The 21,697-nt window shown below is 48.4% G+C and overlaps 4 protein-coding genes across 11 annotated transcripts; 1 reads left to right on the plus strand and 3 right to left on the minus strand.

Annotated features, from left to right (window-relative positions):
- Window positions 1-44: 44 nt before the first annotated feature.
- Window positions 45-5,476, minus strand: TM9SF1 (transmembrane 9 superfamily member 1). Of its 4 annotated transcripts, none has more exons than XM_066344067.1 (6): window positions 5,157-5,476; window positions 4,494-4,870; window positions 3,087-3,708; window positions 2,473-2,658; window positions 1,295-1,568; window positions 45-705 (listed from the first exon to the last, which is right to left on the minus strand). In XM_066344067.1, the coding sequence occupies exons 2-6, from the start codon at window positions 4,836-4,838 to the stop codon at window positions 312-314; spliced, it is 1,821 nt and encodes a 606-aa protein (XP_066200164.1). In that variant the 5' UTR covers window positions 4,839-4,870; window positions 5,157-5,476; the 3' UTR covers window positions 45-311. The 4 variants fall into 4 exon arrangements, with proteins under 4 accessions (XP_066200164.1, XP_066200161.1, XP_066200163.1 ...); XM_066344064.1 differs by having other exon boundaries at window positions 4,494-4,855; window positions 5,191-5,324; XM_066344066.1 differs by having other exon boundaries at window positions 5,191-5,317.
- Window positions 5,477-5,552: 76 nt separating this feature from the next.
- TSSK4 (testis specific serine kinase 4) lies at window positions 5,553-14,034 on the plus strand. Of its 3 annotated transcripts, none has more exons than XM_066344070.1 (5): window positions 5,553-6,116; window positions 11,330-12,053; window positions 12,400-12,614; window positions 12,981-13,359; window positions 13,788-14,034. In XM_066344070.1, exons 2-5 carry the CDS (start codon window positions 11,829-11,831, stop codon window positions 13,968-13,970), a joined length of 1,002 nt encoding a protein of 333 aa, XP_066200167.1. In that variant the 5' UTR covers window positions 5,553-6,116; window positions 11,330-11,828; the 3' UTR covers window positions 13,971-14,034. The 3 variants fall into 3 exon arrangements, with proteins under 3 accessions (XP_066200167.1, XP_066200169.1, XP_066200168.1); XM_066344072.1 differs by having other exon boundaries at window positions 12,999-13,359; XM_066344071.1 differs by having other exon boundaries at window positions 5,553-5,902.
- A 728-nt stretch (window positions 14,035-14,762) lies between these two features.
- Window positions 14,763-19,384, minus strand: CHMP4A (charged multivesicular body protein 4A). The gene is made up of 6 exons (XM_066344010.1): window positions 19,237-19,384; window positions 17,595-17,744; window positions 17,333-17,510; window positions 16,809-16,923; window positions 16,505-16,640; window positions 14,763-16,092 (listed from the first exon to the last, which is right to left on the minus strand). Exons 1-6 carry the CDS (start codon window positions 19,265-19,267, stop codon window positions 16,037-16,039), a joined length of 666 nt encoding a protein of 221 aa, XP_066200107.1. The 5' UTR covers window positions 19,268-19,384; the 3' UTR covers window positions 14,763-16,036.
- Window positions 17,610-21,211, minus strand: MDP1 (magnesium dependent phosphatase 1). 3 transcript variants are annotated; one of them, XR_010746286.1, is made up of 7 exons: window positions 21,063-21,210; window positions 20,885-20,945; window positions 20,702-20,812; window positions 20,270-20,377; window positions 20,085-20,170; window positions 19,837-19,995; window positions 17,610-17,744 (listed from the first exon to the last, which is right to left on the minus strand). XR_010746286.1 is itself a non-coding variant. In XM_066344013.1 (6 exons), the coding sequence occupies exons 1-6, from the start codon at window positions 21,097-21,099 to the stop codon at window positions 19,800-19,802; spliced, it is 609 nt and encodes a 202-aa protein (XP_066200110.1). In that variant the 5' UTR covers window positions 21,100-21,211; the 3' UTR covers window positions 19,791-19,799. The 3 variants fall into 3 exon arrangements, 2 of the variants coding, with proteins under 2 accessions (XP_066200110.1, XP_066200108.1); XM_066344013.1 differs by lacking the exon at window positions 17,610-17,744 and having other exon boundaries at window positions 19,791-19,995; window positions 20,075-20,170; window positions 21,063-21,211; XM_066344011.1 differs by lacking the exon at window positions 17,610-17,744 and having other exon boundaries at window positions 19,791-19,995.
- Window positions 21,212-21,697: the final 486 nt, after the last annotated feature.

Consider the following 21,697-nt stretch of genomic DNA (forward strand, 5'->3'; position numbering starts at 1 on the left):
AGGGCTCGAGGCCTATATCCAGACCAAACCCTCCAACAACAGTATCCTTTTTCTTAATAAATTTTATTTTGATAACTGTAAAAAGAAAAATCAGGATCAAAACTAAAGGCAACTTAAAAAGTTCAAATATATATATTTCTTATATAATAGAGATTTATAATGTCCGTAACTTCCCTGGAGGAAGGGAAGCCAAAGGGCAAAGGGGAAGGCAACAATGCCATCACACAATTCAGTCAATCAGAAGAGATGTCGGTGAAAGATAAATGGGGCATGAAGAAAGGGAAAGAAACAGTAGTTTTGCCATCCAAAACTCAGTCCATTTTGAGGTTAACATAGATATAACGGATGAACTTTAGGGAAGAAAAAAAGGAGATGGTGCCCAGCATGAGGAAGAAGATGTAACCAGTGAGTAAGGAGTAGCCAAAGAACTCCACTGTTTGTACCGGCCCTGACATGTTGGAGCGCCTGGCATAGTAGAAAACTGAGTAGAGGAAGATGAAGAGCCCAGTGGAGCCAACACTCAGCACAGATCGCCACCACCAGCGGTAATCCTCCCCGGACAACTGGAAGTAGGTGAGTGCAATGGAGATGCAAGCCCCCACACTCAGCAGGATGGCGAAGACAAAGAAGAGGATGCCATACAAAGTGTACTGCTCCCGACCCCATACTGTGGCAAAGATGTAGTACAGCTCCACAGAGATGGCACTGTGAAGAGAAGAGACAAGACACTGCATTAAAGGGCTGTGCACTGTCAGCAGCACAGTGGCCAGGCCAAAACTTAGCCATTACCCTTCCATGTTACTGGGTCACTGTGGCAGGTGGGTTCAATCTACTCACTGCCCTGGAGTTCCTGGCTTGTTGGGGCTTCTTTTACCCCTGATTGGCTGCTTTCATTTTCAGAACATCTTTGTTAGGTTAGAACAGGGATCTTGTCTGTTTTATTTTCCATTGTATTATTGTATTATCTGCCCGCCACTAAGAGGTACTCAACAAATTGGACAAGTAATCAAATGGGCTTTACCCCACATAGTGCTTGTAGACACTAAAGTCAGAAACCAGGAAGATGGTGAAAGCAGCAATGTGTCTGGAGAGCTTTACAAGTGAGACACCTCATATTTGAACTGATTCAAGGTCAGTCCTGCTTGGAGGAAGGAAAAACCATTTAGTGATCTCTTAATATTACAGCTGAACCAGAGATTATCACTGACATTGGGTTAGGAATAGGGTGAGTGGGGAGAAGGAAAGGTGAGGGCAGGAACCTGAGAGTGATGGCCATAGAACAAACGGAAGATACCTGAAAGGCAGGAAGCCTCCAACAGTCATGTGGATGAGAGTAGACTTGTACCAGGGCTGGGGTGGGATTTCCCGGGCGATGTTCTTGGTGCGACAAGGTGCATCAAAGGGGCTAGCATTGTTCTTCCCGAAGATACCTCCAATGACAGTAAGGGGAAAGCCTACCAGCAGCCAAACAGTCAGAAGCAGCAGGATGGTGGTGGCTGGCAGAGCCTGTGTCGAACCATTAGCCCAATGTACTGAGTTCACCACACTCCACGTCAAGAAGAAAGGCACTGCAAGGATGGGCCCCCAGAGGGAGGGTCAGCACTAGGAACTACATCTCTGGGATACCCACTCAGTCTAGACCTAAAGGGGAAAGAAGCAAAATAACCTGCTCCCAGGCAGATGCCACCCTTGCATGTCCCACTTCTCGTTCCTTATCTTACCAACATCCCCTCTTCTATCCATTATGATTAAAGATCAAGGCAGCTCTGCATAATGATCTAAGAGTGACACAAATCCACCTGCTTCTAAGAGCCTGTCCTACTGTGCCATCAGTGATTCCTAGCATGAAACATTCCTTTGGATTAAGGCCTTGGTTTTAGAAAGCCATGGTTCAACCATAAATGTGATGAAATATAAATCAGACCCTTAGCATTAGGAACATGAAAGGTTTAGAATGCAAACTACTATTGCCTTTGAAAGGACAAGCCAGTTTGAAGGGCAAAGGAGTAGTAGTCCATCTTAAAAAATAAGAAAACTTAAAAAAAGCAGGGAGTATCAAAAAATAAATTCAAGAGTATTATTTCTGTATAATGGTTGAGAATACAGGCACCAGAATTGAACTGCCTGGATCTGAAGCCTGTTCACTACTTTTTAGGAGTGTAATCTCGGGCAAGTTATGTAACTAGCTTGAAATTCAATGTCCTCATCTTTAAAATGGGACAATATTACCTACTTCATATAGTTATTGTGAGGATTTAATGAGATGAAGGCATGTTGAGTGCTTACCATACTGCCTAGGACCTTTTAAGGGCTTAATAATGTTTACACAAAATAAGTGTTTAGTTGAATAGTTTTCTTATTGTTTCTTTTGCCTATTTTCATTCCGTTGAAGCCTCACCCTGACTCTATCCCGGGTTCCATGATATGCTCTAAGTTCCTAAATTGGCCCACCAGGGAAAGGGAAGTTCTCACCAGAGAAGAGACTGGTGGTAAGAATGATGTTCCACACCCAACGCTCGCCTCCAATCTGCCGGTAGAAGTGGCTGGACACATAGCCAGAGATGCAGCAGGTCAGGGCATACAACAAGATGGCTGCTGAGTTAATGGCCCCATGACGGTGAACATTGAACATGCCCAGCAGTGCCATGACAATAATGCCTGCAGGGTAGTAGTGAAAAATCTGTGTTAGGTCGCACCTATCCTTCTTCTGGCAGTTTCAGAGGAATGAGCCCCTTTCTCCCAGACCCAAGGCCTTTAGCAAAACACTATCTCCCAATTCTGTTGCCCAGAAAATCCACAATTAGAATATACACATCCTTACTAGAGGCATCCCATGCTTAGAGCCTCTCCGCTTGGACAGATCTGCAGATCTTTTTTTTTTTAATTGATTTGAGAGAGAGAGAGAGAGAGAGAGAGAGAGGAACTTCAAACTGGCACTTTGGAAGGATGCACTCTGCACTTTCGAATGATGCTCTAACCAACCAAGCTATCCGGACAGGGAAGATCTGCAGATATTTTCTGAAAAAAACCCACCTACTTAGATTTAACCCTTGAGAAAAATTCCTGGTTAATTTTTATCACCTCACCAGTGCCAAGGGCCAGGAACTGGGCACCCACGCCAAGCACAGCACAGAGCAGACCACGGTATGGAGGGAAACGGAAGACATCTGTATGGATGATTTTCCAGCCATTGTCACCTTGGTCAAAGTCATCACCAGAACCTGCAGAGGTCGTCTCCTCATCCAAGTTGTACCGAGCAAGGTCATTCCGAAGCACACGCATGAGAATGACAGCCACAAAGCCCACCAGTAAAAACACAAGGACCATAGAATTAATGATGGACAACCAATGAATTTCCAGTGTTCGGGGAAAGAAACCACCATCATCACCACGGCGCCTGTCACTCCGATGCTCCACTGAAGTCTCAGACCAGCGCACACTGTAAGTGTGGGTGAGGCCTAGGAACTCATCAGGTCTTAACCCATCTAAACTGTGGGGCTTGACGTCCCTCACTGAGACATTGGCAAATATAATTCGATCTCCATGGAATTCCAGGTGGAAGTCCAAATGGGTCCAGAGTCCTATCTTGTGGCTGTGAGGCAGGAAGCCACTCTCCTCCATGTAGCCCACAAAGCCACGGAGTGGCAAGTCGTCCACCACAAATTCAAAATAGTACAATTCCTCGATGGCCTGGCGCAGCTGTTCCACCTACAAAGAGCAAGTCAGGAATCAGACAAAGCCTCCCAGGCACAGGGTTAGAGCAGGGTTTCTCAACTTCGGCACTACTGACATTTGGGGCAGGATAATTCTTTTTTTGGGGGGTTGTCCTATGTATTGTAAGATACATCATCCCTGGCTTCTTCTCACTAGAGCAGCACCCCTCAATAATGACAATCAAAAATATTTCCACACAGTGCCAAATGTCCCTTGGGAGACAAAACTGTCCCCTGTCCAGAATCACTGGGTTATACCCTAGTATGTTGGGATTCTCCAAAAAGAGCAAGTATGATTTGATTGGGTTAAGGCCTAGATAAAGGAGAGAGGCAAAGTGTAAGAAGGTCTAGAAGAGATTAAGGAAAAGTGCCCTAATATAAGATTTGCTAAAGAAAATAGCATGGCAAGGAAGATTAGGTATAGTGTAAAGGAACCAGTTAAGAAAGGGCTGAGAGGTAAGTATGGAAGTAAATAACAATGTAGCAGTGATAGTTGGAAGCTTATTACCAGCAAAGAAGCATGGAGTCAGGAGCCCTCCAGTCTAATATCAGCTCTGCAATTCACTATCCATGTAGTCTTGAAAAATTCACCTCTGTGCAAGTATGTTTCTTCATCAACTGAATGCAAATAATACCACTTGCCCTGTCTGCCACACGGGGTTGTAGTTAAGATCAAGTCAGATCATTTCCGTAAAGATGTTCTGAAAACCATATATATGATGCACTGTTATTATTCCCTGGGAGAAAGGGCTAAGTTCTAGCCAATGTGGAGAAGCTGACCTGTGTAGAACTGAGCTGCATGTGGCACAGAATTCTCTTTTCCATATTCTCCCGAAAGCGGATCTCATACAAAGACTCAGCCATTCGGTCACCATCCAGCACTTCACCCAGGCTAAGGCTTTTGTGACGGATCTTCTCAGGGCAGCAGACTGGAAGCTGGTAGTAGTGGTAAGTCTCCTGGGGGTTATGGTAGGGTCCCACTTTGTTGACATATAGAATGACGGGGTCACCGGCCTTGTAGTGTGTCACACCTTCTACACCTGGCTCATAACCTGTGCTCAGCAGCAGTATCAGGAGAGGCAACCACTGGCAGCTCCAACTTCGAGGGTGCTCTAGGACTGTCATCCTTAAGGCAGTGGAACCTGTTTGGGGAAGTCCTGAGGTTATGGAAACCAGGGATCAACTCATGAAGTCTCAGGTCAAGTCTTTTGAACTGACTGACGCTCAAATGACTGCAATTCCTCTCGTTGGTCTTTACAATCCTCCCTCACGAAGCCACCTCCTGACCCCCCTACATCACACCATATGTCTATCCCGAAGACTGGGTTGCACGTCTGCTCCCTTGTCCTTAGCCCCGGGTCCGCCCATTCCCGCAGCCTGCCAGCCCCTGGCCTCCCCGCGCGCCTTAGCCCGTTGCCATGACAACGCCACGCGGTCTCGCACCTCGGGCACCTTCCCACCTTCCCGGGGTCCTCACCGCGCGGGAAGGGCTGGCCGAGGCGGCGCCAGAAGCTTCTGCGGCCCCGTAGCTGCCCTTGGGCTCCAGCTGGGGTCTCCCCCAGAGCGGCGCTCTAGCGGCGGCCTTTGAGGACCTGACGACCGACCTCCACGGGGTTGCCCGCCGCTGTGCCTGAGCGTAGCGACTGCAGCACACCACATGGGACACCGTACTCGGCTCAGTGAAGTGGTCGCCGATGAGCTTTGTACAGAGGGAGGGCAGGTCCAGTGCTGGAGTCCACACAAGGCTCAGCGAGCCTCTCTCCCGGCGGGGGGCCCTCCCGGCGATAGAGAGAGCAGCCCAGGACACGTCAGTCTTACCACTTCCGCCCTCACCGGCGGGGACCTCAGCCCGGCGGGAAGCCTATTCCTGGGTCCTAAATGGGACGCTTTCCTGGCTAGGTGGCTGCGGTCAAGGCCTGGCTGTGAGGTTGCAGGAGCCTTTTTGGGAAAAGAGCCATCGCCGGGCCGTTCGCCTGTCCCAAGAGGGTTTGTGGCGGAGACAGTGAGGGTAGTTGCCGTTGCGCGCGCCCTGTGACTGACTGTCCAGAACTTGGGACCCGGGCGGCGGCATGCCCTCACCTGGTGGGGCCTAAAGGCCCCGAAGCATTTGCCGGCTGCACCTATGGGTCTCGCCACGGACTGCTGATGCCGTGACCAGCGTGGTTCATGGTCCCTTGACTCGGGCCGGGGTAAGGCTTTGGGCGTCGCTGTGCTAGGAAAGCGAGGATCTTAGAATCTGATCTCACTTCACTTATACCCATCATGAATGTCCTCCCACCAAAAAACACGTAAATAAAAATGTCTTCCTGACGCTGTGTTAGAGGCATCTCTGGCCGTGTAATGACCGTTCCATGGCCCACGATAGGCAAGCCTGAGCGAGGTCTGGCGTAGAGGCACACAGAGGTAGGTTTCTGCCCTTCCACCCTGCGAATTGGCAGCCAGACAGGGTTATTGTGAATTGCAGGTAGAGAGTCTTGCCACGCGTTCCTCTCTTTAATGTTTTTGTTCTTATTTAACGATGTGAATGTATTTGGACTCCTTAATTTTGTAATGCAGACTATTTTGGAAAAGTTGACCTTTGTCTGTTTCAACACTTTTAAGGGGATCTACCATTAGGGGAATTCCCCTGGAAATCAGACCCAGGGGCAAAGACTTTCCTTTGGCCACCTGGGAGCAACATGTATGGAAGCTCAAAGTCACAGGTGGCTTCTGGCCTGAGAAGTCCTGCTTTTACCTACATCTGTCCTCAGATCCAGACCTCCGTGCGTGAGGTGAGGTTCTAAGGAAGTAGCGGATTGAGTTTTTTAGACAATGAATTTTGTAATTAGAAAAGTAGCTTAGAGTGGCTTTGGAATAGTCTTTGAGTGACAACCACCTGGTCTCTAAAGCCAGAAACCTGGGCATCTTTCTAAATTGCCACCCCCTGACTCCCTGGATCAGTACTTCTATTTAGTTCATGAATATCTTCCAGATATTTGCCCTCCATGGCTATCTTGGTTCAGGCCCATCCTCACCTAAGTGATAACAGCCACCTTGCTAGTCTCTTGGTCATTTGCCTCCTTGGATCCATTTTCCACACTGCTTCTGCAAGAATTGTTAAATTATAATTATCCTAAAGGTGTCCTAGTTTCTACAACAGCGGTTCTCAAAATCGTGTGCATTAGATACAGCCAGCAGCTTTTAAAAAATAAGATACCTGGGTCCCACCAAATCAGGATCTTGGGGAGGGGGTAACTGGGCATCAGTATTATTTACATTTTTTATTTATTGGTTTTAGAGAAAGGGAGAGAGAGAGAAATATCAATTTGTTGTTTCACTTATTTATGCATTCATGGTTGATTCTTGTTTGTGCCCTGACCAGGTATTGAACCTGCAACCTTGGCATATCTGGACAATGCTCTAACTGATTGAACTATATGGCCAGGGCTAGGTGTCAATATTATTATTATTATCATTATTGTTATTTTTAGCAACAGAGACAGCAACAGAGAAAGGGACAGACAGGCAGGAAGGGAAAGAGATGAGAAGCATCCATTCTTTTTTTTTTTTTCTTCTTTTTTCTGAAGCTGGAAATGGGGAGAGACAGTCAGACAGACTCCCGCATGCGCCCGACCGGGATCCACCCGGCACGCCCACCAGGGGGCGATGCTCTGCCCACCAGGGGGCGATGCTCTGCCCCTCCAGGCGTCGCTGTGCCGCGACCAGAGCCACTCTAGCGCCTGGGGCAGAGGCCAAGGAGCCATCCCCAGCGCCCGGGCCATCTTTGCTCCAATGGAGCCTTGGCTGCGGGAGGGGAAGAGAGAGACAGAGAGGAAGGAGAGGGGGAGGGGTGGAGAAGCAAATGGGCGCTTCTCCTATGTGCCCTGGCTGGGAATCGAACTCGGGTCCCCCGCACGCCAGGCCGACGCTCTACCGCTGAGCCAACCGGCCAGGGCCGAGAAGCATCAATTCTTTATTGTGGTACCTTAGTTGTTCATTGATTGCTTTCTCATAAGTGCCTTCATGGGGTGTGGCGGGGTGGGTATGCTCTAGCAGAGTGAGTGACCCCTTGCTCAAGCCAGCGACCTTGGGCTCAAGCCAGAGGCCATGGGGTCATGTCTGTGATCCCACACTCAAGCCAGCAACCCTGCGCTCAAGCTGGTGACCTCAGGGATTCGAACCTGGGTTGTTTGTGTCCCAGTCCAACACTCTATCCACTGCGCCACCTGGTCTGGCTGGGCATCAGTATTTTTTTTTTTCCCCGAAGCTGGAAACGGGGAGAGACAGTCAGACAGACTCCCGCATGCGCCCGACCGGGATCCACTGGGCATGCCCACCAGGGGCCACGTTCTGCCCACCAGGGGGCGATGCTCTGCCCCTCCAGGCGTCGCTGTGCCGCGACCAGAGCCACTCTAGCGCCTGGGGCAGAGGCCAAGGTGCCATCCCCAGCGCCCGGGCCATCTTTGCTCCAATGGAGCCTCGGCTGCGGGAGGGGAAGAGAGAGACAGAGAGGAAGGAGGGGGGGGGGTGGAGAAGCAAATGGGCGCCTCTCCTATGTGCCCTGGCCGGGAATCGAACCCGGGTCCCCTGCACGCCAGGCTGACGCTCCACCGCTGAGCCAACCGGCCAGGGCTGGCATCAGTATTTTTTTTAACAAGTTTTGACTTTGAGGCACCCCAAAATGTGACCATGAGTACATAAGTTAAAAGTCAAAATAGTTTGCCTGACCGGGCGGTGGCGCAGTGGATAGAGCATCAGACTGGGATGTGGAAAACCCAGGTTCAAGACTCCGAGGTCGCCAGCTTGAGCAAGGGCTCATCTGGTTTGAGCAAAAAGCTCACCAGCTTGAGCCCAAGCTCGCTGGCTCGAGCAAGGGGTTCCTCGGTCTGCTGAAGGCCCGCCGTCAAGGCATGTATGAGAAAGCAGTCAATGAACAATTCAGATGTTGCAACGTGCAATGAGAAATTAATGGTTGATGCTTCTCATCTCTCCGTTCCTGTCTGTCTGTCCCTGTCTATCCCTCTCTCTGACTCTCTCTCTGTTAAAAAAAAAAAATTAAAAGTCAAAATAGCTTGACATGTGAGGTCTTTCAGACCTGGATTTTATTTTATTTTATTCCTTTTAGAGATGGGGGAGAGAGAGAGAGGGAGACAGAGAGAGAGAGAAGGGGGGCAGAACAGGAGGCATCACCTCCCATATGTGCCTTGATCAGGCGAGCCCAGGGTTTTGAGCCAGCGACCTCAGTGTTCCAAGTCGACACTTGTGCCACTGCGCCACCACAGGTCGGACTCAGACCTCGACCTTAATTATTTCTTTAGGTACTTTCCCCTACTGGAATGCTATCCTGTATTCAAATTGAAATTCTAAATGCCATGTTCTCTCAAGCCTTTTAACCTGATGTTCCTTTTGCCCAGACTGCCCAATCCACCATTCCCTACTTCACCGCCTGGAGACTTTTGAACAGTGCAAGCCTACCTTCTCTATGAAGCCTTCCTTTACATCTTTTCCAGGCTTTGTTTTTAGCACTTTTATCTCACTGTGTTGTTATTTTTCTTCTTAAGTGTCTGTGTGCTTTGTTAATGGCTAAGTACATAAATAAATTTATCCATCTTGGTATCATCAGGACCCAGCAGTGCTTTTTGTATACAGTAGGCAGTTTAATACACATTACTTGAATGAACTGGTTTACCCCTCATTCTGGCTACATGATAAGAACAGAGTTGCCACCAAACTACCTATCCAGGGGCCAGCTATGTATCTGGGGAAGCAGAAGATGGGCAGGGCTGGGTGAGCCTCCTTACCAGAGTGCGCCCGGGACAACCTCTCGTCTTGATAGACTGCAGTCCTGGCTTCCAGCAGGACTCGGAGCCATCCTGCCAGCTGGGTCAGGCTGTCAGTAATTGGGAATATACCAGTAAGCCTATGGCACAATCTGTTGTTGGAGTTTTTGTTTTATTTTGGAGGATGGACATCTGATTTTTCCCATTTCCTCTGCATGACCACTGCGTAACCCCCTGAATCTTAAATCTAGACAACCCTTCTATGACCGCCATTCCCACCAAATTTGGTTTCATTTCACTGAGACCTATAACCCCTCCCCCCCGCCTCTTTGACTTTTTTCTTTTTTTGACAGAGACAAAGAGAGAGAGGGATAGGGACAGACAGGAAGGGAGAGAGATGAGCAGCATCAACTCTTTGTCATGGCACCTTAGTTGTTCATTGATTGCTTTCTCACATGTGCCCTGACCACGGCCTTCAGCAGACCAAGTGACTCCTTGCTCGAGCCAGCAACCTTGGGTCCAAGCTGGTGAGCTTTGCTCAAACCAGATGAGCCTGTGCTCAAGCTGACGACCTTGAGATCTCGAACCTGGGTCCTCTGCATCCCAATCCGACGCTCTATCCACTGCGCCACCGCCTGGCCAGACAGACTTTTTTCTATCTTGTTTTCCTGTCACATGCAGCTTAGATTCTGCATTCTATCATGTCGGCTATAGTTTTGCTGGGTTCTTGGTGCCTCTATTCTTTCATTGCAGCTGTCAAGTGAAACCTTAATCTTGGGTTAATTCATATGTCAATATGCAAGCACGTATATAAAGGATGCTAAAATAATCTTAACATTGATGTGTTAAGATCACATGTCTCTAAATTGTGTTCTCCAACCGCTGTTGGGCCCTCAGTGCTACCTAGTGATCCTGCTCATTTTTCAAATCATCTCTCTTCCACTCTCCACAACCCATTTTCAAACTCTGTCTTCATCTTCCCATCAGTTGACCTCCCTTATAGCTTAGTGGGAGATGGCAAGCAAGAAACACAATTATAGACACTATAGTAGGTGCTGTGACAAAGAAAGTATTGGGGTGGGAGCAGCCAGGAGGCAAGAACATCTAATTTGGGCTTGAGCAGTCAGTAAAGTCCTCAAAAACAGCTTATTAAGTCCTGAAGGAAGAGCAGGAGTTTGCCAGAACGGAGAGAACAGTGAAGGAAAAGCAATTCTGAGAGTTGTGTGTGTGTTAGAAGGTAAAATTGGAGAGGTAAGCAGGGGCAGATCTTGAAGCCACATGAAAGGATTTGGAAATGAGAACAGGGGCACGTTAAATTGTAGTTGTCTAGAACACTGAGGTTGCCAGGTCGAAACCCTGGGCTTGCCTGGTCAAGGCACATATGGGAGTTGATGTTGATGCTTCCCGCTCCCCCCCCCCCAAATAAATAGATAAAATCTTTTTTAAAAAGTGTCCACAATGCCAAAGTGACATATTTTAAATAAATGAATAAGTAAATAAATTGTAATTGTCTTTACTCATATAAAGGTATAGAATTGATACTTTGTGATTTTAGAGTCTAGCTTCAGTTGGTCATGCAATTTGTGATTTTTTTTCTCTTGAAATTCAGTGCCATTATGTGAGGGACTCAGGCTAGTCTGCTGGATAATGAGACCATAATGCAGCAGAAACAAACCGTCCAACTTAGCTCAGACCAACAGATGAACTACCCAACTAGACTGAACTCAACCTGAAAAAAAAATTGTTTTAAGTAAAAAAAGAAAAAAGTATCAATTTTATAGTTAGATTCCTTAGAATATACTTCAATACCTTGCAATTCTCTTCAATATTCCCATACTTATGTATTTCTCATGCCAGATTATAAAATCTAGATGCAGTGTCTATTAGCCTTATTGCTTATTTTATCCCATACTCCACACACTGCCTGGCACATAGTAGCTGCTCAATAAACATGAATGGTGAAGGGACCAGATCTATGGAGGGAGTCTTCACTAGGTTGCAAAGGTGCCTCCAGGAATGAATATGTTCCAAACTGAACTTCATTCTCAAGTCTTGTGGCCAATGGTGGGTAGAAGGCGAATTGTGATGTGTGCGGAACATGGGACCTTGGGGAATTCTGTAACCAAGAGGAAGGAGAAAGACATAACAGCCAGTGGAGACAAAGAATTGCTTCTCCGTTTCCCGTCTCCAAGTTCCTAAGGGAGAGCTGACCGGCATCCCAGACTTGTGTGACTATCCAGGCTAGCATCTGAAGACTAACATCACTTTGGTACCCAGTGGCTCAACATGTTGGCTTTCTGAGTAGACAGGAGGCTTTTAAGTAGCAAAGCTTCCAGCTCTCAGGAAGCCCGGCACCATGGGGAAGGGAGACACCCAGGAGGCAGCACCACCCACGTCAATGCAACGCTCTGTCATGGAGGAGTACGGTTATGAGGTGGGCAAGGCCATTGGCAGTGGCTCCTATGGAACAGTATATGAGGCTTACTACACAAAGCAGAAGGTCACTGTGGCTGTCAAGATCATCTCAAAGAAGAAGGCCTCTGAGGACTACCTTAACAAGTTTCTGCCCCGTGAAATACAGGTTGGAAAGGGTACCGGAAGAGGGAACTGGTATCAAGCTGCTTAAAGCTTCTTGGAAGGGGTATGGTTAGGGGAGGGTGAGGGCAGAAACCCCCAAACTAGACCTGAATGTCTCAGTAAGCAGCTAGGAAAATTACTTGATGTAAATTCCTCTTTCCATCCACCCATTCACCTCTAGCCCCTCAAACAGTGAAAGTGCAAAGCACAGGGTTTGTCCACAGGCCACCAGCCCTCCAGGGTTTGATCTTGTTGCAAAGTTCTGTGAAAGTAGCACTGGGATAGTAGGGCAGGGAGCACAGCCAGGGCTCTCCCTTCTCAGATTTGACAGGTCCCTCTTCTGGGGCCAGGTAATGAAGGTCCTGCGGCACAAGTACCTCATCAACTTCTATCAGGCCATCGAAACCACATCGCGGGTGTACATAATTTTGGAGTTGGCTCAGGGTGGTGATGTCCTTGAATGGATCCAGCGCTATGGGGCCTGCTCTGAGCAACTTGCCGGCAAGTGGTTCTCCCAGATGTCCCTGGGCGTCGCCTACCTGCACAGCAAGGGCATCGTGCACCGGTGAGTGTGCTGCCACCTGGACTGGGGCCTTTGGGCTTTCAAGGGGGTTTTATGCGCATCTCCCATTTCCTGCCGTTTTTTTCCCTCCCCTGACCTCCCTCAGAATTTAGGCCCATTCACTACTCTATTTTAGTAATCTGTTCAAGAACATTTATTAAGTACACACTGTGAGCAGAGCACTTTATGAAATGATGAGCTCCCAGGGGTCCTCAGTTACCATCCTCTCTCCGTTTTGGACTCTGCTCACAGCTCCATGGCTTTCCTTCCTCCTTACCTTGTGTCCACTATGCCTTTCCTCATCTCTAGCCTCTGACCCCTGGCCCTTCAGTTCTGGGTCTAATACTAAGCCCTCTCCCTGACCCCCAGCCTTTCTGCTGCTGGTAGGGACTTAAAGTTGGAGAACCTACTGCTGGACAAACGGGAGAATGTGAAGATATCGGACTTTGGCTTTGCCAAGATGGTGCCTTCTAACCAGGCTGTGCGTAGCCCTTCTTACCGTCAAATGAACTGTTTTACCCACCTCAGCCAGACCTACTGTGGCAGCTTTGCTTATGCCTGCCCAGAAATCTTGTTAGGCTTGCCTTACAACCCTTTCCTGTCTGACACCTGGAGCATGGGCGTCATCCTCTACACTCTGGTGGTTGCTCGTCTGCCCTTTGATGACACCAATCTCAAGAAGCTGCTGAGGGAGACTCAGAAGGAGGTCACTTTTCCACCTAACTCATCCATCTCCCAGGAGTGCAAGGTGCTGGCTCCCCCAGTAGGACTGAGACCTTAGGGATGACCCACAGGGAGGGGACCCAACATCGGCCTTCCAACCCTGGAGAAGGCTCTTCCCTACAAGAGCCATCTCACACACTCCAGCCCCCACTCTAGAATAGTGTGAAGGGCTTAAAGGGCCAACCACAGGCTGAGCATCTTAGATGTAAGAGGTAAGCAGGATGCAGATTCTATCTTTTTAGGCCAGAAGGGGATTATGCAAGGGATTCCACCAAGGAAGCCATCCTTCTTTTCCCCTCCTGGGAGTGAAAGACCTGACTCTTCAGGATAAAACCAGGGCCATACCCCCTTCCATCAGAGTGGTATGTGGGCTGTCCTGTTTCTTTCTTAGGTCCCCTTCTCATTGCCTGTGTGGTACAATGGGAAGCTCAACCAAGACCTCTCTCCCCTTAGAACCTGGTCCACCAGATGCTACGCCAAGCCACCAAGCGTGCCACCATCCTGGACATCATCAAGGATCCCTGGGTGCTCAAGTTCCAGCCTGAGCAACCCACCCATGAGATCAGGCTGCTTGAGGCCATGTGCCAGCCACCCAGCACAGCAAACCGTCACCAATCCTTGGAACTCAATATCTGAAAGTAGCTGAGGCAGGGGGTTGAGAGGAGCAAAGCAGAAGAGGTCTGGGCTAAAAATCTTTTATACCCCAAATAAATCTAATTCTGTTTCATCAGCTTGGGTCAAAGACAGCCCTTTCTCAGTGGAACCTTAGCAGGGAACACTGCTGAATGTAAGAGAGAGCTTTCTGCCCAGAGCCTTTAACCAGTAATCTTGACAGTTGTTAAGGCCACACTGTCATTCATTGTAGCTCATGTGGCTTGGGGAAGGATGCTCAGATGAATACCTGCTTTAGGAAAGCTTCATTATTTTGGCTAAGTACATGTTCATTATTATTATGTCTTTATTCAGTGAGAGGTGGGGAGGCAGAGACAGACTCCCACACGCACCCAACCAGGATCCACCCTGCAAGCACACTAGGAGGCGATGCTCTGCCCACCTGGGCATTACTCTGCTTAACGCCTGAGGCTGAGGTCATGGAGTCACCTTCAGTGCCCAGGGCCAACTCACTCCAATCCAGCCATTGCTGCAGGAGGGGATGGAGAGAGAGAGAGAGAGAGAAAGAGAAAAATGGGAGGGGGAGGGAAGCAGACGGGCATTTCTGTGTGCCCTGACTGGGAATCAACCCAGAACATCCACACTCAGGGCTGACATTCTAATGCTAAGCCAACAGGCCAGGGCCATTATCTTTTTCCTCAAGATTTTATTTATTGATTTTAAAGAGGGAAGAGAGAAAGACAGGGGAGTTGGAGGAGTGGGAAGCAGCAACTCAGTTGCTTCATACATGTGCCTTGACCGGGCAAACCCAGGTTTTCGAACCAGTGACCTCAGCATTCCAGGTCAATGCTTTAAGCCATTGTGCCACCACAGGTCAGGCACATGTTATTGTACATCATTTTACACTTTTTTTTAAATTTTTATTTATTTTTTACAGAGAATAAGTCAGAGAGAGGGATAGACAGGGACAGACAGACAGGAACAGAGAGAGATGAGAAGCATCAATCATAGTTTTTCATTGTGCGTTGCAACACCTTAGTTGTTCATTGATTGCTCTCTCATACATGCCCCGACCGCGGGCCTTCAGCAGACCGAGTAACCCCTTGCTGGAGCCAGCGACCTTGGGTCCAAGCTGGTAAGCTTTGCTCAAACCAGATAAGCCCGTGCTCAAGCTGGGGTCTCGAACCTGGGTCCTCTGCATCCCAGTCTGACGCTCCATCCACTGCGCCACCGCCTGGTCAGGCTCATTTTACACTTTAAATGTTCAAGCCATAGGGTAGAGGCCCTGGGTGCTCTGTTTGGTCATGGCTCTGTCTCTGTCTATAATCTAAAGGGACAGCACTGTTTGTTCTTTTATAAATGGATATCAGGATAAGTGAAGTACCTTGGTTCCTTCTCCCTCCAAATTCACTATTGAAACAATCCTAATGGATCATAGCCCCTCACACTATTGCTCCTCGACACAGAACAGAGTTCAAACCAAGTCTACTGACTATGGGTTCTGGATAAAGGAAAGCTGCTTGCTCCTTTATCCCTGTATTCTCCCTCCTGCCCTTGAAAATGTACACTGCAAAAGGAAAACGGGTGGCAGATCATGGGGCTGTCTTGGCAGAGACTGGGGTAGTGATGAGGGAAGATGCAGGGACAGGTTCATTCTAAGATAGGTAATATGGTAGTCTTCTCGAACTCAGCACTAGGCAACTCTGGGACAAACCACCTGGAAAGATGAATCTAGATAGTAAGACACTGGGAACATTTGTTCTATGGTCTAATGCCTCTAACTTCATTACTCCTGTTATTCATTGCCTGAAACAAAGCAGTCTAAGCACTAGGGTTCCATCTGCCCAATTTTATTGAGAACAGGGGCACTGTAACTGCTGTTAAAGAGAAAGCAGCCTAGGAACTCCTCCCGCATGAAGATCTTCAGAGTAGAGCCAGGGATGGGAGGGCAACAGACCCTTTCTCAGGCAGGGCCATGCCACCACCCTCAGCAGGGCTTCCCCAAAAGGCTCTGTTCCTTTAGCTCAGCACTTGGCTCTTAAGGAAAAGAGATCAACAAAGGCAGCATCAGGAATATAAACCAAGACTCATCAGGAGGCCCATTCAGCCAACTGCTTTAGTTCTTCGTCTTCATCCGCTTTGGGAGCTTTGGGGACAAGGATAGCCAGAAAAAGACCTGTTAAGACCTCAGCACCTTCCAACCACCCCCTGCTACACTGCCCAGACCTGCTGAATTCTCCCCAGCAAAGTACCTAAAGGTGTCAGCCTGCTTGCTGGGCTGCTGCTAATCCCGTATGTTTGCAAATTAAAAACAGGTGCCTGTTTCTCCAGCATTTTCAGCCCTAAACCAGGGTACACAGCTTATTGACTGGAGCACAGGCTGAATTTGAGTCCCCATTCCCTTTAGCCTGATGCCCTTATGCAGTCAACAACCTGTGCAACTTTAGCAGCAGCCCTTTCTGCCTGGTTCCTTTGAGGCAGGACGGATGCGGAAAAATCTTTCCCCGTATCTATTCTACCCTCTCAAGTTCTGGAGACATCACAAGAACCCTGGGTACCTGGCCCTGCAGGCAGATGTGTAGAAGGTATACCGGGTAGTTTGAGTGGGGGTTCTTCTTCCTTGTCGCCCACATGTAATAACTCCTGGGCCAGTTCCTCCTGCTCCAGTTCTTCTAGCTCCTCCAACAGTTCATCCTGGGTAGGGGAGACATAACCGTTCAAGATGAAGAAAGTAAACTTCTGCTTCTAAAAACATACCACTTTTGGAGTTTTCCCCTAATTTGCCCCACGGTTCCCTTGGGCATTACTCTTGGCTGGTTGCATGCTTTCTCCAAGACTTCCCGACCCCTCATTCCCAGTCACCTCATCTACATCATCTCCAAAGCCCACAGGCCGGGAAATGGCATCAGAGATCTGCTGGGCCACCTCCTGTTGTTCTGTGATGTCAGCCATCAGTTCATCCACCTTGTCAATGTCCCTGAGAAGATACATAGCCAAGAAATCAGGCAACTACCCCCCGCCCCCGACTTTCTCATCGCTCATAAATGAAGCCCCTTCTGTCTGTGGCCTCAGACTGACAGGAGAGATCACTGGAAAATTGTAACAAGGCAAATCTGGGCTGAGAAATGACAAGAGTCCATACTGAGTGAACTTGTCTCTGAAAGATCCTTCTCTGATGGATCTTTAAAAATCAGGAAAATCATGTTTCCTTGCTACAATGCCCCAGGCAGAAAAGCGATTTTCTTGCAGGAAGCAAGGAGACTGATCTAGCCGTCATAGGTGTCTACACTGTATATTCACATTCTGAGAAGTTTTAAGATCAGAAGTATAATACCAAGCTACTCTCCCCAGTGCTTAGGCCCCTCTGGCCGTCCCCCTATACCCACATGTCCTGGTAGGCTTTCTTCATGCCATGGGCGGCAAGCTCCATGGTGCGAAGCACTTCTGCATTGGTGGTAGCATTCTCAATGGCCTCACGCTGAAACTCGAGGGTAGATAACGTCCCATCAGTTTGTGCCAGCTGTTGTTCCAATCTTTTCTTCCTCCGCAAAGCCTGTAGGGCAGCTGACCCAGCCCACACCTTAAACACCAGTCAGAAGCCCTTGCTTCCCATCTGGGTCTTCCCTGTTGGCACCTTTCCCTTATTACCTCTCTTATTCTTGGTCCCATGCTTCTTAGCTGTTAGTAGCTCCTGTTGAATCTTCTGCTCCAGAAGCTCCTGTTTCTTGATCAGTATCTTCTCTGTCTCCTTCAGTTTCTGTATCGCCTCTTCAGGGGTTGGCCCCTTCTCCTTCTTCCCTGCAGTCCAACAAAGAAGGCCCATATTATGTTTAGAAAAATTAACCATCAATCCCAAAATGACTCCCAAAATAACTCCCTACAATGAAGGTACTATCTTTACAAATGTGAAAAGTCATGAAGATACTAAAATATTTTTAAAATCTAAAATCACAACTAGTAAGAGATTGAACGTAATTGAAATGTGACAAAATAACTTCCAAAGCCAGTATTCTTTTGCTATCGAAGATGCCTTTCAAGTCATTCCCAGTCTTTTTTTTTCTTTAATAGACTTTATCTCTTAGAGCAGTGTTAGGTTTACAGCAAAATTGAGTAGAAGGTAGAGAATTTCCATATCCCCTCTATACCCACATATGCATAGCCTCTCCATTATCAACATCTCTCACCAGAATTGTTACTTAAAAAAAAATTACTCACTGATTTTAGAGAGAGCAAGACAGAAATATCGATCTGTTCCTTATGTGCCCTGACTGTGGATCGAACCCCACAACCTTTGCATATCGGGAGGATGCGGTAACCAACCAAGCTATTTGTCTAGGGCAGAGTTACGTTTTATCATCGCTGTTCCACTTGCTACCCTAGGTGTGCTTGCGTTGGCAGCACATATGCCACTTGCTACCCTAGGAGAGTCCCAAGGTCCTGACACCACAGGTTCAAACTGAATGAAGTACAGGGGGCTAGAGAAAAACAAAACAAACAAAAAACCCTGATCTCAATTTTCCTTTCATCTTCTGCATTTCTAAGTTATTTTTTCTCTGCCCCCCAAATCTTATGGCTCTTGCCTGCTTAAAATTATTCCATATTCTCCACTGCAAGATAAAATACAAAACTTTTCAAATGAAACATACAATTCTGGATCTTTACCTTTCCAGCTACACTTCTTTCTACTTTCTTATTCCCCTTCAGTGCGCCCACAATCTCATGGGGCAACTAGAACTACTCTTTCCCCTAAATATAACCATCCTTCCAGTCTCTTCCTGGGGTTCCACAATTCTCCACCTGATACTTCTAGCCTTCTGGACCAGACACGTGCTTACTCTGAACTCCCCCGGTTTTCAAGAATATCTCTCCACCACAGTGCTACACTATACTGTAAATGCCCATTTTTGCTTGTCATTCCCACCAGATAGGAGCTTTGAGAGGGCCCTTTCTTCGTCACCTCAAGATTCTCTCTTGCCCAGCATCAAGTAAGCACCACTGTTTTGGAGAGGACTGATCGCTCAAACCTAAACAGTGGGAGCCAGTATAGCTGCCACGCTCTCCACTCCGGCCCCTTCCCGAGCCTCACGCTCTTCCTTCCCGAGGTGGCGGAAGGAAGGCAGAGTACCTGGATCACTGACAAAGTGGGGCCTCCTGGCACTGGAGGGCTTGCTGGGCTATCTCCGGGATTTTCGGGAAAGCCTGGCTCCTGAGCTTCTTCCCCGCCCGGCTGTGGTTTCCCCGCACCCCGTGTAGCCAGCGTCTCCGGCAGAACACTCTCGCCCCGACTCACCCCTCCCGAAGAGTCGGCCGAGACCACTCATTTCTCTGTGGCCTCTCCCCCTCTGCCCCACAGCGCCCTGCACACTTCCGCCTAGTTCTTGGGAGCATGTATCTCATCATTTAGAGACCGACCTCAGCCAATCCCTCCTTTGGGGGGCACCACGGTGACGCCATTAACAAGCGCCAGGGAGGTCAATTCTATCCCGTGATGTGAGCCACCAACCCCAAATCCATACATTCCTACTAAAGCACCCGTTTCACTTTCGAGTATAGAAAGGCTGCCCCACCCAGTCCCAAAACAAAGTATTTGTTTGTTTCCTGGAAGGAAATGTGCAGGGTTATGCACTCCGCTCCCTCGAGCCAGTGGAAGATTTAGTTCTTGCCCTTGACAACTCAGGAAAGGGAGTGAGGATGGGGCGAGCACAAGGGGATCACAGGCTTGGGTTTGCCACAGGGTTGTAAGGCAGAACCTGATGCAGTCTAATGCTTCACACTCTGATCTTGGCACCTCTGGATAGCCAATCCTGGTTTTCACAGGGGAGAAAAACAACCCACACTGTAAGATTTCTTCTGTCACGAACAAATAAATTTTAATAATTTACACATGCACCTGAAAATGTCTTCCCAATTTCCTTCAGTTTTATGCCTCAAATGAGGCTCATCCACAGGACTGGACTTCAGGGTCCAGTTTGGGCCTTTGCAAATGTCTCTAATCCTTGAGTTAGGATTTGAAGACTCATTCCTTTCTGGACATGAATGCAGGTAACACCTAGAAAAAAAGAGATCTCATTTTATACCTAATCCCTCTTAGGAATCCTTTCTCCCCTTTCCCAAATGGTTACTCTCACCACTCAGTACCCAGTTTGCTAACGTCTACAATATTCCGCTTCTCATCATCAAAGAAGATCATCTGGGAGAAGGGAACTCCAGTCTTCTGCTGCAGCCTATGTAAGACAGGGCAGGGGGTAACCACTCTGGCTTCTTAGCTCCTCCAGTCTCTCTGCTCTTCTCTCCCCCTGCTTCTACCCTCATCTCCTGCGTACCTCTCAAAGTGTGTGACTTTGCTGCCTGGATAGATTTCCCGCTGAACAAAGTATTTGCCAAGGTCAAAGAGTTCCAGTAGCTGGTTGGCCCCTTCAATTTCACCTGTCCTGCAAAAAGGTGTAGCAGATGGAATTAGAAGAGCGGAAGGCTAGAGCTGCAAGTGAAGTTATGTATAACCATGGGGAAATCAACTAGTTGTTTGCCCAGGGTGGATGGATAGGCTTCCTGGGCCCTTATTCTACTACATATCTGACACAGATGGCGCTAGGCCAAAGTTTAATAAATAAAAGACACAGAAGTCATAATTTAAAAAATCTACAATACTTGCAAATTTGCACCGCCTAAATTTCTGTAACCAAGAGGTTACAGGACAAGTCTCACACATGCATCTGTTAACGTTAGACTGAGTTTTTTTCAGTCACTCTTCTTACCGTGAAGCGGCTGCAACGGGCACCCCAAGGCTCCGAAATCGGTCCAGTATCTCGGGCACCTCTGGGTACAGTCGGATGGTTTGGCCTCGCCTATCTCGGACAGTTCCATCACTTAAGAAGGAGAGAGTGCTCTTAACTTCAGCTGGACCAGCCTGGCCCCAGTCCTCCTCAGCCCGGCCTCACCTGCTCTTGTGGAATGGGGGGTCTACGTGCGTGTCCACCCAGAATGGCCAGAGCGTGTAATCTGCGAGAGGAAGAAACAGGGGGGCTCAGTTTAAAGGCGGCAGGGCCTTGAGAGCTGCAACTGGGGAGTTGGAAAAGGAGAGTGCCCTACGATGCACTCCGCTGTCGGGTGCCTCACCCAGATCGAAAACAGCGAGCTTCGGGACGCGCGCCATCCCGGACGCTTACAGGCTGCGCACACGATGGCGGGGCCTTTTCCGGAGCCATAGAGTGTTTTATACCTCCTGCGGCTGCAAGGCCTCCCCGTCAACCATAGAGAAACAGCAGCTAGAGTCAAATCGGCTGCAGCAGTCAGCCTGGGCACACGCAAGAGCGCCATCTGATGGTAAAGAGAAAAGGACTGCAGCAAGTGCCTGCCCGACCTTACACAGGAACACAGTGGTCTCCAAGTTTTTTTTACCAAACTTCTTGGCTCCACCCATCCTTCCCAGATTCTACTAAACTGACACCCGGGAAAGAAATCCCTTTCTTCTGGCACCCGTCTCTCATTTCCTCTTACCGAGACCTACGTGATCCATCATATCTTGTGTCACTCACTGAACCTTTGTTCGTATTAGCTTCTTGCCCATAGCGTAGAGATCAAAGCTGTCAGTTATATTCCTATATTCCAGCCATAAAGAATGTGTTATCTGCAAAACGCATTAGGCCTTTCTCAAATCGGGCCCAAATGTCCAGTAGGGCCACAATGGGAGAGAATTCACTCTCTTTGTTGCTACCACCCATTGTCAGTAGTATGATGGTAGATGCATAACA

This window comes from Saccopteryx leptura, chromosome 6 (assembly GCF_036850995.1).
Source record: "Saccopteryx leptura isolate mSacLep1 chromosome 6, mSacLep1_pri_phased_curated, whole genome shotgun sequence".
Lineage (NCBI taxonomy): Eukaryota > Metazoa > Chordata > Mammalia > Chiroptera > Emballonuridae > Saccopteryx > Saccopteryx leptura.